This window comes from Pseudophryne corroboree, chromosome 3 (genome assembly GCF_028390025.1).
Source record: "Pseudophryne corroboree isolate aPseCor3 chromosome 3, aPseCor3.hap2, whole genome shotgun sequence".
In the NCBI taxonomy this organism is placed as follows: Eukaryota; Metazoa; Chordata; class Amphibia; order Anura; family Myobatrachidae; genus Pseudophryne; species Pseudophryne corroboree.
The window spans coordinates 688,077,966-688,097,774 of NC_086446.1; the positions used below are offsets into that span (position 1 = coordinate 688,077,966).

The 19,809-nt window shown below is 47.7% G+C and overlaps 1 protein-coding gene across 3 annotated transcripts in view; it reads right to left on the bottom strand.

The window, feature by feature from the left end:
• Positions 1–19,809, bottom strand: part of CFAP46 (cilia and flagella associated protein 46) — a 798,890-nt gene that overhangs the window by 242,995 nt on the left and 536,086 nt on the right. For all 3 annotated transcript variants that reach the window (XM_063962013.1, XM_063962014.1, XM_063962012.1), the window contains exon 31: positions 13,301–13,417. In XM_063962013.1, coding sequence (XP_063818083.1) covers positions 13,301–13,417 — 117 coding nt within the window. The remainder of the gene's footprint in view (positions 1–13,300; positions 13,418–19,809) is intronic.

The following is a 19,809-nucleotide window of genomic DNA, read 5'->3' on the forward strand; positions in this document are numbered from 1 at the left end:
CTTTTCTCCCGGAGTTTGAGATATCTGGCAGGGGTTAAATACATCCATATAGCCTCAAAGGCTATATGTGATGTATTTTTTAGCCATAAAAAGTATTATACATTGCTGCCAAGGGCGCCCCCAGCAGCGCCCTGCACCCTCCGTGACCTAATGGTGTGAAGTGTGTGACAACAATGGCGCACAGCTGCAGTGCTGTGCGCTACCTTCATGAAGACTGAAAAGCCTTCTGCCGCCGGTTTCTGGACCTTCAATCTTCAGCATCTGCAAGGGGGGTCGGCGGCGCGGCTCCGGGACGAACCCCAGGGTGAGACCTGTGTTCCGACTCCCTCTGGAGCTAATGGTGTCCAGTAGCCTAAGAAGCCAATCCATCCTGCACGCAGGTGAGTTGAACTTCTCTCCCCTAAGTCCCTCGATGCAGTGAGCCTGTTGCCAGCAGGACTCACTGAAAATAAAAAACCTAAAACTTTTTCTAAGCAGCTCCTTAAGAGAGCCACCTAGATTGCACCCTGCTCGGACGGGCACAAAAACCTAACTGGGGCTTGGAGGAGGGTCATAGGGGGAGGAGCCAGTGCACACCACCTGATCCTAAAGCTTTATTTTTGTGCCCTGTCTCCTGCGGAGCCGCTAATCCCCATGGTCCTGACGGAGTCCCCAGCATCCACTAGGACGTTTAGAGAAATTAATGTTAATGAGGTTAATATCGTAGGATCAAAATGACCATTAAATTCTGAGATTTTAGCTGTTTTTATGTTTTTTTCAAAAATCATTCAAATCCAAAACCAAAACACGAAATGGTGGTTTTGGCAAAACCAATCCAGATCCAAAACACTAGCATGGAACCAGAACCAAAACCAAAACATGAAAAGTTGCCACCGCACATCTCTAGTTTATACTAATGAAGGACGGAACATGATGTGTACTGGCAATCACCGTTGACGGGCATTCGTTCCGATGTTGGAATGAATGCTGGTCGCTTCAGTGTGTACCCAGCTTAAGAGAAGATATACTTAAATGCTCCTCTTTGGGAGAAGGATATGAAGATGGCCACTCCGTGGGCAGGGCTCTTTAGTCATTAGGCCAAATGATGTGGATCTCTGCCAACTCCTTACGGACCCATGATTCATGTATTATCTCCCCATACTTCCCACTTCACTAGGAAAGTGGGATGGATTCAGGAGATCAACCCACCTGTTCGATAGATTAGATAAATATGATATATTCTAGTTCAGTGTTTGGAGTATTGACAATGGCCCTCATTCCGAGTTGTTCGCTCGGTATTTTTCATCGCATCGCAGTGAAAATCCGCTTAGTACGCATGCGCAATGTTCGCACTGCGACTGCGCCAAGTAACTTTACTATGAAGAAAGTATTTTTACTCACGGCTTTTTCTTCGCTCCGGCGAACGTAATGTGATTGACAGGAAATGGGTGTTACTGGGCGGAAACACGGCGTTTCAGGGGCGTGTGGCTGAAAACGCTACCGTTTCCGGAAAAAACGCAGGAGTGGCCGGAGAAACGGTGGGAGTGCCTGGGCGAACGCTGGGTGTGTTTGTGACGTCAACCAGGAACGACAAGCACTGAAATGATCGCACAGGCAGAGTAAGTCTGGAGCTACTCTGAAACTGCTAAGTAGTTAGTAATCGCATTATTGCGAATACATCGGTCGCAATTTTAAGAAGCTAAGATTCACTCCCAGTAGGCGGCGGCTTAGCGTGTGTAACTCTGCTAAATTCGCCTTGCGACCGATCAACTCGGAATGAGGGCCAATATCACTAATTTTTACCCTTCTGAGTGATCTCGCTTACAATATCGCCCAGTGTATATGCTACAAACGATGCCCGAAGCGCACTCCTGACTCCTGCTGTCGGCTGTACATGCAGCTCAATCTGACAATATCGTCAGTAGCTGCATCTTTGGGCCGGCCGCGGCATGATGTCACTGTGCAATATCGCACAGTGTGCATGCACTATGTTGGCGGCCAGGGAGGGCAGAGGAAACACTGTGTAATATTTCTCATGGAACATATTGCATAGTGTGTGCCTACTCTATGGGGGTAATTCCAAGTTGATCGCAGCAGGACATTTTTTAGCAGTTGGGCAAAACCATGTGCACTGCAGGGGGGGGGGGGGCAGATATAACATGTGCAGAAAGAGTTAGATTTGGGTGGGTTATTTAGTTTCTGTGCAGGGTAAAAACTGGCTGCTTTATTTTTACACTGCAATTTAGATTGCAGATTGAACACACCCCACCCAAATCTAACTCTCTCTGCACATGTTATATCTGCCTCCCCTGCAGTGCACATGGTTTTGCCCAACTGCTAACAAAAATCCTGCTGCGATCAACTCAGAATTACCCCCTATATACTTTATATCTAGAAACATAGAATTTGACGGCAGATAAGAACCACTTGGCCCATCTAGTCTGCCCCTTTTTTATCCTTTAGGTAATCTCAACCCTTTTTGAACCTTCATTCTTTGTAAGGATATTCATATGCCTATCTGTCTGTTTGCTGCTGTTTTAAAATGTTTTTATATTACTTTCTTGATAATCCATTTTGTAAATATTTGTAAATAAACATTGATCCACGATGCAGAGATAGCACTCTCCCGATTTATTGTTTTCTTGTTGTTCCATAACTTAACCTCATCTTAGAAATCCTCCATGACACATTGCAACAGGACTTCTCCTAATCAGTGCCCCATTGAAGGTACTGTAGGCTGAACTTTTTAATTGCATTTGCTAGTGCTGTATTGTTGAACTGTTTATTGTGCCCGTGTCTGGGGAGCTAGTACGCAACATCCACTGTTTCGATGAACAATAGAGAACACATAGCGCGTTCTTGGTAGAGCCAGTGCTGTTCTTACTGTGGCTGTGTTAGCTGTATGATTAGTGAAGTGGTACACTCTAGCTGGTAGCTACTATAGGGGGTGATTCCGAGTTGTTCGCTCGCTAGCTGCTTTTAGCAGCATTGCACACGCTAAGCCGCCGCCCTCTGGGAGTGTATCTTAGCATAGCAGAAGTGCGAACGAAAGATTAGCAGAATTGCGAATAGAAATTTCTTAGCAGTTTCTGAGTAGCTCCAGACTTACTCAGCCATTGCGACCAGCTCAGTCCTTTTCGTTCCTGGTTTGCCCACCACTCCCCCGTTTCTCCAGCCACTCCTGCGTTTTGCAACTAGAACGCCTGCGTTTTTACGCACACTCCCATAAAACGCCCAGTTTCCGCCCAGAAACACCCACTTCCTGTCAATCACACTACGATCAGCACAGCGATGAAAAAGCTTCGTTATGCCGTGAGTAAAATACCTAACTTTTGTGTAAAATAACTAAGCGCATGCGCTCTGCGAACCTTGCGCATGCGCAGTAAGCGACTAATCGCAGTATAGCGAAAATCGGCAACGAGCGAACAACTCGGAATGACCCCCATAGTCAGGCACATGTGCGGGAGGGTGCAGCTGTGCTTTCTAGATGAAAAGATGAAAGTCAATTAAGGGCACAATTCTGAGTCGTATGCAAGAGCGCAGGCAGCAGCATCTACTGGCAGTCAGGCCGACTGTCTGCCAGATTATGTAAATGCCCTAACTCCTTCCCCTGTGTACATTTGTGTGGCTGAATGTGCAAGGACTGAGATGCCCACTTTCAGGGCCCATGCATGCTGTAATACTGATTAGTGCGACCTTATTTGCCACCATTGGTCACACAGTTGAAACTTGCACTAGCTATATGGCTCTATGGCAGGTTCAGTTTCTCTGTCTGACCCTAGCCTTCTATGCCTGCAGCTGTGCATCTGGGCACAGATTCATTGACATGGCCGCCACACTACCGTAATACGTAATTGAAACCATTCTTGTGTGCACTACTAGCCACCTCCTAGTCATAGAACAGGAACGCCCATCACTTTTACTTAACATTTCTGATACCACTTGAATTGATCGCAAGATTGCCTTTGTGCATACACTCTGCGTAAATCAGGGGGGGATTTTCAGACATTTCCGCACAACCGCAGTTACAAATTATCACTCAACTATTTGGACTCAGAATCTGGCTCTAAGCGTGCAGTCAGCAGTGGGCAACGCAAAGACGATACATCAGAAGTTCTTGGTGAGTTTTGCCAACCCCCAGAGCCGGCCCTAACCAATTTGATGCCCTAGAAAAGATTTTGGCTGGTGCCCCCTTGCACAGACGCTAGTTGCACCTCTGACCCTGAACCCCTTTCCCAGCACCATCACCCCTCACCCATAGCAGTACTCATTTTGGTGCTCCTACCCCCTATATTTTAAATAGGAACAGTATGCACATTCGGTGCGCAGCCCAAAATGGGGCGTCTTCTTGCTGGGAAGGGGCATGGCCACACAATAATACCCCAAGTTGAAATTACACCACCGAGTACTACACCTTTATTCACATTATATCATGCAATAGTGTCTATTATTCACGTTACATCACACAGTAGTACCACGTCACTCCTCACAGTAGTGCCCCCTATTCACATTACACCACATCATATTTCTCTTTATTTACATTAGACAACACAGTAGTGCCCTTTCTATACGTTACACCACAAAGTACTGTAGTACACCTTATACACATAATGCTGCACATTGGTAATGTATTTCGTATGCAGACAGAGCCGCAGCCACACACAGAATATAGGCATGCTGCATATCATTCTTATCAACAGAAGCTGCTTGTGCCCCTAGGCATTCCAAATGCCCTATGCATTTGCCTAGTTTGCCTACGCCTAGGGCCGGCTCTGCCAACCCCTCATAGTGTTTGTGGTAATCGCTGAGACACTGACGGATGCACGTGCAGTGTCGGACTGGGGCTTGAAGGGCCCACCGCGGGAATGCAGTGATAGAGGCCTATACCTAGGAGTGTGGCCAGCTTACAAAGTGGGTGTGGCTAGCCTCCACAGAGGCTTGAAATACACAATAGTTTAGTGGAGTGTAATGCAACATCTCTACCATGTATAATACAAGTGCACAGTCTGGAACCTGATCCCTAGAGGAAAGATTGGGCCCTCAGGCAGTGGGGCCTACCGGTGGTTTCCCTGGTACCCCTGTGGGCCAGTCTGACCCTGTGCACGTGTTTCAGCCAGAAATCAGCTGAACATAAGACTACTTTTAAAACAGATGGTTTCTGCTGCACCTGCATGATGAAATTAGGCTTTATTTAGATGTGGACGCAAAGCTGATGGTTGCAAAGTTTTTGCTATTGAAAACGTGTCAGAGTTGCACAACGCATGTGGCACGAAGGTCTTGCAACATCGCTTGTAGTGTGTATTAGGATGCAGAGTGATTGACAGATAGTGACCATTTGTGGAAGGTAATGGGGGTTTGGCGACTCAAATGCAGGCGTCCTGTAACCATTTCAGGGGGCGTATTGCAGCCAGCGACTGTCTTCTCACGTACTGGTTCAGGATTCAGCATCTTACTTGCGATGGACATTTTGAGCGACCTTAGGGATGCTCAGAGGTTCAATTGTGCATACAATGTTCATCCGATATGCATCTTCTTGCTCAAGCTCCAGATTTAAGAAGCCGGCTGTGCGTATATCTGTGCACAAGACAGCAGCTGCAACATTTGTATATATTCTCAGGTCCGCTGTGTATGAAAATGCAGCAGTGACACGATTAGCACCCACCTTTGAATCAGGCCCATTATACCCAACCCAGAAGAGGGGACACAGGACCCATAGTCTCCTGTTAAATTATAAGAGGTGGCACCTACTCACTTTATTTCCTTTCCTCTAGGGCAGTGATGGCTAACCTTGACACTCCAGCAGTTGTTGAACTACACATCCCAGCATGCCCTGCTACAGTTTTTCTATTTGGCCATGCTAAAACTGATGCAGGGCATGCTGGGATGTGTAGTTCAACAACAGCTGGAGTGTCAAGGTTAGCCATCACTGCTCTAGGGTCAACCCAATCCTTGTTGCAGGACCAGTTGTGTTAGGTCCTGCAGTGTGGGCATGAACGGTAAGTACTCTACTGTACCGTGCCAGAATTGCACATAATGCTAAACTAGGTAAATGCTTTAATAGTGCCCACTGAGAAAAGCAAAGGAATGTGAATATAAAATACAAGAAAGAAAACACAAAAGAACAATTCATTTCTAGTAAAATAGACTCTTGGCTGCTAGGGAAGATAAAGAAAAAAAGATCCAGATAAAATTAGTGAAATATAACAACACTAATATACTAAGTATAGCGGTATAGTGAGGGTAAGCACTGAATCCCCTTAGACTATAATTAATGATCTTGCTCTTTGGTGCTCCCTAAATAGCAATCACAAAAAAAGGGAGTTTAGGCTAAATAATACAGAAAGGCTTATATAAATATGTAGATGATGAAGCAAAACTTTCGTCAGGATCACAGTTTATAATATGGAAAGTGGAAAAATCCAATGCTTGAGACGTTTGCAGTCATAAATTCATGCACCACACATTATAGTTATATCCCTTTACATTTCATGACAGCTTTCCGTAACTGCCAAGAATATAGCCGCTTGATCTCTCTATAACTATAGAAGAGTGTTCCCTCTTCTACCTCCCTCAAGACTAAGTAAAACAAAAAAAACAAAAAATGTCTCCTAGTCCTTATAGAGATTTAAAAATAAATAAGTAAACAGCTTTTGTGTGGTCTCAGACTATGGATGCCCATGTTAGTGAAGTAGAAAACGAATCTTCACTGCCAGAGGTCCGATGGTGGAACTGTGTACATGCATGAACGTCATCTGCCAACCAGCGATGGTTCAACCATCAATGGTCTCCTGGCAATGGTTAGGAATCATTGATGGCGTGTGTCTTGATGGACCATCCTATGTCAGATTCTGTGGGGGTGTCTTCCTTGAGGTAAAGCCCACCAAAGAGGAGGTGACAGGAGATGGGGAAGAACCTCCCCTATGGAACATGGCAGCAGGCACCTTGGTGTCCATATAAGGACACAACTGTAACGGGATGTAGTCACATTACCGACAGCTGCATGCTGACCACTGCTCCATCTCCTCTATAACCGGAATCAGCTCATACTGTACATGGATGACTAGGGACAATGCTACAGCAAATAAAACATTAAGAAATGTAAGAAATGAAATAAAAATAAGATTTTACTCACCGGTAAATCTATTTCTCGTAGTCCGTAGTGGATGCTGGGAACTCCGTAAGGACCATGGGGAATAGCGGCTCCGCAGGAGACTGGGCACAACTAAAATAAAGCTTTTAGACTACCTGGTGTGCACTGGCTCCTCCCACTATGACCCTCCTCCAAGCCTCAGTTAGGATACTGTGCCCGGAAGAGCTGACACAATAAGGAAGGATTTTGAATCCCGGGTAAGACTCATACCAGCCACACCAATCACACCGTATAACTTGTGATACTATACCCAGTTAACAGTATGAAATATAACTGAGCCTCTCAACAGATGGCTCAACAATAACCCTTAGTTAGGCAATAACAACATACAAGTATTGCAGACCATCCGCACTTGGGATGGGCGCCCAGCATCCACTACGGACTACGAGAAATAGATTTACCGGTGAGTAAAATCTTATTTTCTCTGACGTCCTAGTGGATGCTGGGAACTCCGTAAGGACCATGGGGATTATACCAAAGCTCTCAAACGGGCGGGAGAGTGTGGATGACTCTGCAGCACCAAATGAGAGAATTCAAGGTCCTCCTCAGCCAGGGTATCAAATTTGTAGAATTTTGCAAACGTGTTTGCCCCTGACCAAGTTGCAGCTCGGCAAAGTTATAAAGCCAAGACCCCTCGGGCAGCAGCCCAAGATGAGCCCACTTTCCTCGTGGAATGGGCTTTTACTGATTTAGGATGCGGCAATCCAGCCGCAGAATGCTCCAGCTGAATTGTGCTACAAATTCAGCGAGCAATAGTCTGCTTAGAAGCAGGAGCACCTATTTTGTTGGGTGCCTACAGGATAAAAAGCGAGTCAGTTTTCCTGACTCCAGCCATCCTGGAAATATACATTTTTAAGGCCCTGACTACGTCCAGTAACGTGATTCTTCCAAGTCCCTAGTAGCCGCAGGCACTACAATAGGTTGGTTTAAGTGAAAAGCTGATACCACCTTAGGGAGAAACTGGGGACGAGTCCTCAATTCTGCCCTATCCATATGGAAAATCAGATAAGGGCTTTTACATGACAAAGCCGCCAATTCTGATACACGCCTGGCCGAAGCCAAGGCCAATAACATGACCACTTTCCACGTAAGATATTTCAAATCCACAGTTTTAAGTGGCTCAAACCAATGTGATTTTAGGAAACTCAACACCACGTTGAGATCCCACGGTGCCACAGGAGGCACAAAAGGGGGCTGAATATGTAGCACTCCCTTTACAAATGTCTGAACTCCAGGCAGTGAAGCCAGTTCTTTCTGGAAGAAAATCGACAGAGCCGAAATCTGGACCTTAATGGAACCCAAGTTTAGACCCATAGTCACTCCTGACTGTAGGAAGTGCAGAAAACGACCCAGCTGAAATTCCTCTGTTGGGGCCTTCCTGGCCTCACACCACGCAACATATTTTCGCCAAATACGGTGATAATGGTTTGCGGTTACTTCTTTCCTGGCTTTTATCAGCGTAGGAATGACTTCCTCCGGAATGCCTTTTTCCTTTAGGATCCGGAATTCAACCGCCATGCCGTCAAACGCAGCCGCGGTAAGTCTTGGAACAGACAGGGCCCCTGCTGTAGCAGATCCTGTCTGAGCGGTAGAGGCCATGGGTCCTCTGATATCATTTCTTGAAGTTCTGGGTACCAAGCTCTTCTTGGCCCATCCGGAACCACGAGTATCGTTCTTACTCCTCGTTTTCTTATTATTCTCAGTACCTATGAGAGGCAGAGGAGGGAATACATAAACCGACTGGTACACCCACGGTGTCACTAGAGCGTCCACAGCTATTGACTGAGCGTCCCTTGACCTGGCGCAATATCTAGTTTTTTGTTTTAGGCGGGACGCCATCATGTCCACCTGTGGCCTTTCCCAACGGTTTACCAGCAGTTGGCAGACTTCTGGATGAAGTCCCCACTCTCCCGGGTGTAGGTCGTGTCTGCTGAGGAAGTCTGCTTCCCAGTTGTCCACTCCCGGAATGAACACTGCTGACAGTGCTAAGACGTGATTTTCCGCCCATCGGAGACTCCTTGTGGCTTCTGCCATCGCCATCCTGCTTCTTGTGCCGCCCTGTCGGTTTACATGGGCGACTGCCGTGATGTTGTCTGATTGGATCAGTACCGGCTGGTTTTGAAGCAGAGGACTTGCCAGACTTAGGGCATTGTAATTGGCCCTCAGTTCCAGAATATTTATGTGTAGGGACGACTCCTGACTTGACCAAAGTCCTTGGAAATTTCTTCCCTGTGCGACTGCCCCCCAGCCTCGAAGGCTGGCATCCGTGGTTACCAGGACCCAGTCCTGTATGCCGAATCTGCGGCCCTCTTGAAGATGAGCACTCTGCAGCCACCACAGTAGAGATACCCTGGTCCTTGGAGACAGGGTTATCAGCCGATGCATCTGAAGATGCGATCCCGACCACTTGTCCAAGAGGTCCCACTGAAAGGTTCTTGCATGGAACCTGCCGAATGGAATTTTGCTTCGTAAGAAGCTACCATTTTTCCCAGGATTCGTGTGCAGTGATGCACCGATACCTGTTTTGGTTTCAGGAGGTCTCTGACTAGAGATGACAGCTCCTTGGCTTTCTCCTGCGGGAGAAACAATTTTTTCTGTTCTGTGTCCAGAACCATCCCCAGGAACAGTAGGCGTGTGGTAGGAACCAGCTGTGACTTTGGAATGTATAGAATACATCCGTGCTGTTGCAGCACTTCCCGAGATAGTGCTACTCCGACCAACAACTGCTCCTCGGACCTTGCCTTTATAAGGAGATCGTCCAAGTACGGGATAATTAAAACTCCCTTTTTTCGAAGGAGTATCATCATTTCAAAATGGGTCTCACCGAACCGTCCGGTTTCGGTACCACAAACAGTGTGGAATAGTAACCCCGTCCTTGTTGAAGTAGGGGCACCTTGACTATCACCTGCTGGGAATACAGCTTGTGAATTGCCTCTAGCACAGCCTCCCTGCCTGAGGGAGTTGTCGGCAAGGCAGATTTGAGGAAACGGCGGGGGGGAGACGCCTCGAATTCCAGCTTGTACCCCTGAGATACTACTTGAAGGATCCAGGGATCCACCTGTGAGCGATCCCACTGATCGCTGAAATTTTTGAGGCGGCCCCTCACCGTACCTGGCTACGCCTGTGGAGCCCCCGCGTCATGCGGTGGACTCAGAGGAAGCGGGGGAAGAATTTTGATTCTGGGAACTGGCTGCCTGGTGCAGCTTATTCCCTCTTCCCTCATCTCTGTGCAGAAAGGAAGCGCCTTTGACCCGCTTGCTTTTCTGAAGCCGAAAGGACTGTACCTGATAATACAGTGCTTTCTTAGGCTGTGAGGAAACCTGAGGTAAAAAAATTTTTTTTCCCCAGCTGTTGCTGTGGATACGAGGTCCCAGAGACCATCCCCAAACAATTCCTCACCCTTATAAGGCTCTATGTGCCTTTTAAAGTCAGCATCACCTGTCCAGTGTCGGGTCTCTAATACCCTCCTGACAGAATGGACATTGCATTAATTCTGGATGCCAGCCGGCAAAATATCCCTCTGTGCATCCCTCATATATAAGACGACGTCTTATGTTCGCAAAATAGTATCCCTGTTTGACAGGGTTACAGACCACGCTGCAGCAGCACTATCTGCAGGTCTCAGTCTAGTACCTGAGTGTGTAAATACAGACTTCAGGATAGCCTCCTGCTTTTTATCAGCAGGTACCTTCAAAGTGGCCGTATCCTAAGACGGCAGTGCCACCTTTTTTGACAAACGTGTGAGCGCCTTATCCACCCTAGGGGATATCTCCCAGCGTAACTTATCCTCTGGCGGGAAAGGGTACGCCATCAGTAACTTTTTAGAGATTACCAGTTTCTTATCGGGGGAACCCACGCTTTTTCACACTTTATTCACTCATTTGATGGGGGAACAAAACACTGCCTGCTTTTTCTCCCCAAACATAAAACCCTTTTTTAGTGGTACTTGGGTTAATGTCAGAAATGTGTAACACATTTTTTATTGCCGGGATCATGTAACGGATGTTCCTAGTGGATTGTGTATATGTCTCAACCTCGTCGACACTGGAGTCAGACTCCGTGTCGACATCTGTGTCTGCCATCTGAGGGAGCGGGCGTTTTTGAGTCCCTGATGGCCTTTGAGACGCCTGGGCAGGCGCGGGCTGAGAAGCCGGCTGTCCCATAGCTGTTACGTCATCCAGCCTTTTATGTAAGGAGTTGACACTGTCGGTTTATACCTTCCACCTATCCATCCACTCTGGTGTCGGCCCCACAGGGGACGACATCACATTTATCGGCATCTGCTCTGCCATCACATAAGCCTCCTCATCAAACGTGTCGACACAGCCGTACCGACACACCGCACACACACAGGGAATGCTCTGACTGAGGACAGGACCCCACACAGCCCTTTGGGGAGACAGAGAGAGAGTATGCCAGCACACACCAGAGCGCTATATAATTTAGGGATTAACACTATATTGAGTGAATTTTTCCCAATAGTTGCTTGTATATACAATATTGCGCCTAAATTTAGTGCCCCCCCTCTCTTTTTAACCCTTTGAGCCTGCAAACTACAGGGGAGAGCCTGGGGAGCTGTCTTCCAGCTATACTGTGAAGAGAAAATGGCGCCAGTGTGCTGAGATAGATAGCTCCGCCCTTTTTTCGCGGACTTTTCTCCCGCTTTTTTATGGATTCTGGCAGAAGTATTTATCACATATATAGCCTCTGGGGCTATATATTGTGATATATTTGCAAGCCAAGGTGTTTTTATTGCTGCTCAGGGCGCCCCCCCTCAGCGCCCTGCACCCTCAGTGACCGGAGTGTGAAGTGTGCATGAGGAGCAATGGCGCACAGCTGCAGTGCTGTGCGCTACCTTGGTGAAGACTGATGTCTTCTGCCGACGATTTTCCGGACCTCTTTTTGCTTCTGGCTCTGTAAGGGGGACGGCGGCGCGGCTCCGGGAACGAACACCAAGGCCAGTTCCATGCGGTCGATCCCTCTGTAGCTAATGGTGTCCAGTAGCCTAAGAAGCCCAAGCTAGCTGCAAGCAGGTAGGTTCGCTTCTTCTCCCCTTAGTCCCTCGATGCAGTGAGCCTGTTGCCAGCAGGTCTCACTGTAAAATAAAAAACCTAAAATAAACTTTCTTTCTAGGAGCTCAGGATAGCCCCTAGTGTGCATCCAGCTCGGCCAGGCACAGAAATCTAACTGAGGCTTGGAGGAGGGTCATAGTGGGAGGAGCCAGTGCACACCAGGTAGTCTAAAAGCTTTCTTTTAGTTGTGCCAAGTCTCCTGCGGAGCCGCTATTCCCCATGGTCCTTACGGAGTTCCCAGCATCCACTAGGACGTCAGAGAAATATAATTAGATGCCTTAGGGAGACAGTTCTTAAGGGACCAGCGTTGTAACAGGGTCCAAATGCGATCCGTGCACCCGCCCCCTGAGCGTCTGATATCATGTGTATGACGTAATTACAGTACGTTGAGCATCGGTCTGTACTGGCTGCAGGGTGCCTGTCTGGAACTTCAAAAGGAGAAGAAACGGCCCTGAGGCAGTGACGTTGCCGCCCAAAGAGCCTTGCCCTCTGTGCAGTTATGGCCCTGCTTAGGACTTTTAGTTTAAACTGAAATTCCGCTGGATGGGGGATATAGAGGGGTGGAGATTCTAGAACTCGGCAATTAACTATTAAGTGCCCAGCTCCTGGCCTGGACTCTATACTATATAGTTAGTAGTGTCCCCCCAATAGGATGAGAAATACTTATCAGTTTTCTACAGTGCACTGCTGTCTTCTGTCACCATACACTCCTAGGAAGAGGTGTATTAGTTCACACTCTGTGTGTGTAGGTTCAATCACTGTGCGGCCTTAGATGTGAGCTCAGAGCTGACTGCACACGCTGTGCCAAGTGAGTCTCCAATGAAGAGCTCATGCGCTGACTAGCAGTTTCAGTCTATAATTCTCTGTATAAATTTTACTTTTTAACAAGCTGAAATGACAAGTTAAGGCTGAACTATGTACTTTCTCTTTATACTTCATATATTAAAATGTAAATGTTAAAGTTATAGGTGTTTAAAAGCTTACGTTATAATACATATACTATAGAGTTAGATGAACATAACCCACTATTTGCCACTGATTCTGAAGCTCACATTCATCATTCTGATGCATTCATTATTAGTGTTTAGAAGTAAGTTACCTCGCTGGTTTCTTTCTTCCTTTTTTCTTTTTGAGATGATGCCGATTGTGGATTTTGAACAGGTGTAGGGTTCTTCTGTAATGATTTAATAAAACTCCCTGCTGCAGACAATGACACCTGTGATAGAAGAGGGAAGTCAGATATCTTTGCTAATAATGAATGAGAACCGTCTGCATTATTGATATTAGTGCAAATTTACTGTCACCTTTGGAAGCTTTTCATGAAAAGAGGATTTTTTTTTCTGGCAGCCGGGTTCCATGCCAAATTGCTTTTCATATAATAAAATGAATAGCTGTCTAACTGACTTATTTAACATATATTGCATATACAGGGTGTCCCGTAATGATGGGACACATAAAAAAAATATTTTTTTACAAGAGCGCGGGCACTCACCCATCTTTAAAATGTATTGTATTTCAAAGTCTGACTTTGGGAGTTAATGTTGGTCTCCCAGGGCATTGACCCTTAATGTTCCGGTCATTCATTTTTTGAGGAGGAACATGGTGCAGCCGTCACAGTTACTGCTGAGCACTACAACCACATGCTAATCACCTTCTTCATTCCTGAGTTGCATCAGCTTGGTCTTACACAGATGTGGATGCAACAAGATGATGCCACCAGTCATAGGGTACGACTGGCAATGGCAACACTTCAACAACAATTTCTCATTTCCAGATTAGGTGATAACCATTGGCCGTGCAGATCACCGGATCTAACTCCAACAGACTACTTCCTGTGAGGTTATCTAAAAGAAAGGTTGTACGTTCGAAAACCCTGCACAACACAATGCTTTGTTTGGAGCGCAAACAACACATATGGAGGGAGATAGCCATCCCGGCTGATGTGCTGCACTGCACTATGGTGGGGATGACTGAGAGAGCCCGAGAATGTTCTCTTTGAAGTGGTGACCATCTAAGGGATGTGATATTCAAACCTTGCTATGAACTCCTATACCTTGGTTTTGTATTACACATAGTCCTTAATGAATGTGCTTGTTCCATTTACTTGCATTTAAAATAAGAATTTACTTACCGATAATTCTATTTCTCGTAGTCCGTAGTGGATGCTGGGGACTCCGTCAGGACCATGGGGAATAGCGGCTCCGCAGGAGACAGGGCACAAAAGTAAAAGCTTTAGGATCAGGTGGTGTGCACTGGCTCCTCCCCCTATGACCCTCCTCCAAGCCTCAGTTAGGATACTGTGCCCGGACGAGCGTACACAATAAGGAAGGATTTTGAATCCCGGGTAAGACTCATACCAGCCACACCAATCACACTGTACAACCTGTGATCTGAACCCAGTTAACAGCATGATAACAGCGGAGCCTCTGAAAAGATGGCTCACAACAATAATAACCCGATTTTTGTAACAACAACTATGTACAAGTATTGCAGACAATCCGCACTTGGGATGGGCGCCCAGCATCCACTACGGACTACGAGAAATAGAATTATCGGTAAGCAAATTCTTATTTTCTCTGACGTCCTAAGTGGATGCTGGGGACTCCGTCAGGACCATGGGGATTATACCAAAGCTCCCAAACGGGCGGGAGAGTGCGGATGACTCTGCAGCACCGAGTGAGAGAACTCCAGGTCCTCCTCAGCCAGGGTGTGCCCCTGACCAAGTAGCAGCTCGGCAAAGTTGTAAAGCCGAGACCCCCCGGGCAGCCGCCCAAGATGAGCCCACCTTCCTTGTGGAATGGGCATTTACATATTTTGGCTGTGGCAGGCCTGCCACAGAATGTGCAAGCTGAATTGTACTACACATCCAACTAGCAATCGTCTGCTTAGAAGCAAGAGCACCCAGTTTGTTGGGTGCATACAGGATAACAGCAAGTCAGTTTTCCTGACTCCAGCCGTCCTGGAAACCTATATTTTCAGGGCCCTGACAACATCTAGCAACTTGGAGTCCTCCAAGTCCCTAGTAGCCGCAGGTACCACAATAAGCTGGTTCAGGTGAAACGCTGACACCACCTTAGGGAGAAACTGGGGACGAGTCCGCAGCTCTGCCCTGTCCGAATGGACAATCAGATATGGGCTTTTGTGAGACAAAGCCGCCAATTCTGACACTCGCCTGGCCGAGGCCAGGGCCAACATCATGGTCACTTTCCATGTGAGATATTTCAAATCCACAGATTTGAGCGGTTTAAACCAATGTGATTTGAGGAATCCCAGAACTACGTTGAGATCCCACAGTGCCACTGGAGGCACAAAAGGGGGTTGTATATGCAGTACTCCCTTGACAAACTTCTGGACTTCAGGAACTGAAGCCAATTCTTTCTGGAAGAAAATTGACAGGGCCGAAATTTGAACCTTAATGGACCCCAATTTGAGGCCCATAGACACTCCTGTTTGCAGGAAATGCAGGAATCGACCGAGTTGAAATTTCTTCGTGGGGCCTTCCTGGCCTCACACCACGCAACATATTTTCGCCACATGTGGTGATAATGTTGTGCGGTCACCTCCTTCCTGGCTTTGACCAGGGTAGGAATGACCTCTTCCGGAATGCCTTTTTCCCTTAGGATCCGGCGTTCAACCGCCATGCCGTCAAACGCAGCCGCGGTAGGTCTTGGAACAGACATGGTACTTGCTGAAGCAAGTCCCTTCTTAGCGGCAGAGGCCATGAGTCCTCTGTGAGCATCTCTTGAAGTTCCGGGTACCAAGTCCTTCTTGGCCAATCCGGAGCCACGAGTATAGTTCTTACTCCTCTACGTCTTATAATTCTCAGTACCTTAGGTATGAGAAGCAGAGGAGGGAACACATACACCGACTGGTACACCCACGGTGTTACCAGAACGTCCACAGCTATTGCCTGAGGGTCTCTTGACCTGGCGCAATACCTGTCCAGTTTTTTGTTCAGGCGGGACGCCATCATGTCCACCTTTGGTCTTTCCCAACGGTTCACAATCATGTGGAAGACTTCCCGATGAAGTCCCCACTCTCCCGGGTGGAGGTCGTGCTGAGGAAGTCTGCTTCCCAGTTGTCCACTCCCGGAATGAACACTGCTGACAGTGCTATCACATGATTTTCCGCCCAGCGAAGAATCCTTGCAGTTTCTGCCATTGACCTCCTGCTTCTTGTGTCGCCCTGTCTCTTTACGTGGGCGACTGCCGTGATGTTGTCCCACTAGATCAATACCGGCTGACCTTGAAGCAGAGGTCTTGCTAAGCTTAGAGCATTGTAAATTGCTCTTAGCTCCAGTATATTTATGTGGAGAGAAGTCTCCAGACTTGATCACACTCCCTGGAAATTTTTTCCTTGTGTGACTGCTCCCCAGCCTTTCAGGCTGGCATCCGTGGTCACCAGGACCCAGTCCTGAATGCCGAATCTGTGGCCCTTTAGTAGATGAGCACTCTGCAGCCACCACAGAAGAGACACCCTTGTCCTTGGAGACAGGGTTATCCGCTGATGCATCTGAAGATGCGATCCGGACCATTTTTCCAGCAGATCCCACTGAAAAGTTCTTGCGTGAAATCTGCCGAATGGAATCGCTTCGTAAGAAGCCACCATTTTTCCCAGGACCCTTGTGCAATGATGCACTGACACTTTTCCTGGTTTTAGGAGGTTCCTGACTAGCTCGGATAACTCCCTGGCTTTCTCCTCCGGGAGAAACACCTTTTTCTGGACTGTGTCCAGAATCATCCCTAGGAACAGCAGACGTGTCGTCGGAGACAGCTGCGATTTTAGAATATTTAGAATCCACCCGTGCTGTCGTAGAACTACTTGAGATAGTGCTACTCCGACCTCCAACTGTTCTCTGGACCTTGCCCTTATCAGGAGATCGTCCAAGTAAGGGATAATTAAGACGCCTTTTCTTTGAAGAAGAATCATCATTTCGGCCATTACCTTGGTAAAGACCCGGGGTGCCGTGGACAATCCAAACGGCAGCGTCTGAAACTGATAGTGACAGTTTTGTACCACGAACCTGAGGTACCCTTGGTGAGAAGGGCAAATTGGGACATGGAGGTAAGCATCCTTGATGTCCAGGGACACCATATAGTCCCCTTCTTCCTGGTTCGCTATCACTGCTCTTAGTGACTCCATCTTGATTTGAACCTTTGTATGTAAGTGTTCAAATATTTCAGATTTAGAATAGGTCTCACCGAGCCGTCTGGCTTCAGTACCACAATATAGTGTGGAATAATACCCCTTTCCTTGTTGTAGGAGGGGTACTTTGATTATCACCTGCTGGGAATACAGCTTGTGAATTGTTTCCAATACTGCCTCCCTGTCGGAGGGAGACGTTGGTAAAGCAGACTTCAGGAACCTGCGAGGGGGAGACGTCTCGAATTTCCAATCTGTACCCCTGGGATACTACTTGTAGGATCCAGGGGTCCACTTGCGAGTGAGCCCACTGCGCGCTGAAACTCTTGAGACGACCCCCCACCGCACCTGAGTCCGCTTGTACGGCCCCAGCGTCATGCTGAGGACTTGGCAAAAGCGGTGGAGGGCTTCTGTTCCTGGGAATGGGCTGCCTGCTGCAGTCTTCTTCCCTTTCCTCTATCCCTGGGCAGATATGACTGGCCTTTTGCCTGCTTGCCCTTATGGGGACGAAAGGACTGAGGCTGAAAAGACGGTGTCTTTTTCTGCTGAGATGTGACTTGGGGTAAAAAAGGTGGATTTTCCAGCTGTTGCCGTGGCCACCAGGTCCGATGGACCGACCCCAAATAACTCCTCCCCTTTATACGGCAATACTTCCATGTGCCGTTTGGAATCTGCATCACCTGACCACTGTCGTGTCCATAAACATCTTCTGGCAGATATGGACATCGCACTTACTCTTGATGCCAGAGTGCAAATATCCCTCTGTGCATCTCGCATATATAGAAATGCATCCTTTAAATGCTCTATAGTCAATAAAATACTGTCCCTGTCAAGGGTATCAATATTTTCAGTCAGGGAATCCGACCAAGCCACCCCAGCGCTGCACATCCAGGCTGAGGCGATCGCTGGTCGCAGTATAACACCAGTATGTGTGTATATACTTTTTAGGATATTTTCCAGCCTCCTATCAGCTGGCTCCTTGAGGGCGGCCGTATCTGGAGACGGTAACGCCACTTGTTTTGATAAGCGTGTGAGCGCCTTTTCCACCCTAAGGGGTGTTTCCCAACGCGCCCTAACTTCTGGCGGGAAAGGGTATAACGCCAATAATTTTCTATCGGGGGAAACCCACGCATCATCACACACTTCATTTAATTTATCTGATTCAGGAAAAACTACAGGTAGTTTTTTCACACCCCACATAATACCCTCTTTTGTGGTACTTGTAGTATCAGAAATATGTAACACCTCCTTCATTGCCCTTAACATGTAACGTGTGGCCCAAATGGAAAATACGTTTGTTTCTTCACCGTCGACACTGGAGTCAGTGTCCGTGTCTGTGTCGACCGACTGAGGTAAATGGGCGTTTTAAAGCCCCTGACGGTGTTTGAGACGCCTGGACAGGTACTAATTGGTTTGCCGGCCGTCTCATATCGTCAACCGACCTTGCAGCGTGTTGACATTATCACGTAATTCCCTAAATAAGCCATCCATTCCGGTGTCGACTCCCTAGAGAGTGACATCACCATTACAGGCAATTGCTCCGCCTCCTCACCAACATCGTCCTCATACATGTCGACACACACGTACCGACACACAGCACACACACAGGGAATGCTCTGATAGAGGACAGGACCCCACTAGCCCTTTGGGGAGACAGAGGGAGAGTTTGCCAGCACACACCAAAACGCTATATTATACAGGGACAACCTTATATAAGTGTTTTCCCTTATAGCATCTTAATATATAATAATATCGCCAAATAAGTGCCCCCCCTCTCTGTTTTAACCCTGTTTCTGTAGTGCAGTGCAGGGGAGAGCCTGGGAGCCTTCCTAGCAGCGGAGCTGTGTAGGAAAATGGCGCTGTGTGCTGAGGAGAATAGGCCCCGCCCCCTTTTCGGCGGGCTTCTTCTCCCGTTTTTCTGACAACCTGGCAGGGGTTAAATACATCCATATAGCCCCAGGGGCTATATGTGATGTATTTTTAGCCAGCATAGGTACTTTCATTGCTGCCCAGGGCGCCCCCCCAAGCGCCCTGCACCCTCAGTGACCGTTGGTGTAAGTGTGCTGAGAGCAATGGCGCACAGCTGCAGTGCTGTGCGCTACCTCATGAAGACTGAGAAGTCTTCAGCCGCCGATTTCTGGACCTCTTCTCTCTTCAGCATCTGCAAGGGGGTCGGCGGCGCGGCTCCGGTGACCCATCCAGGCTGTACCTGTGATCGTCCCTCTGGAGCTAGTGTCCAGTAGCCTAAGAAGCCAATCCATCCTGCACGCAGGTGAGTTCACTTCTTCTCCCCTAAGTCCCTCGTTGCAGTGAGCCTGTTGCCAGCAGGACTCACTGAAAATAAAAAACCTAACAAAACTTTTACTCTAAGCAGCTCTTTAGGAGAGCCACCTAGATTGCACCCTTCTCGGCCGGGCACAAAAACCTAACTGAGGCTTGGAGGAGGGTCATAGGGGGAGGAGCCAG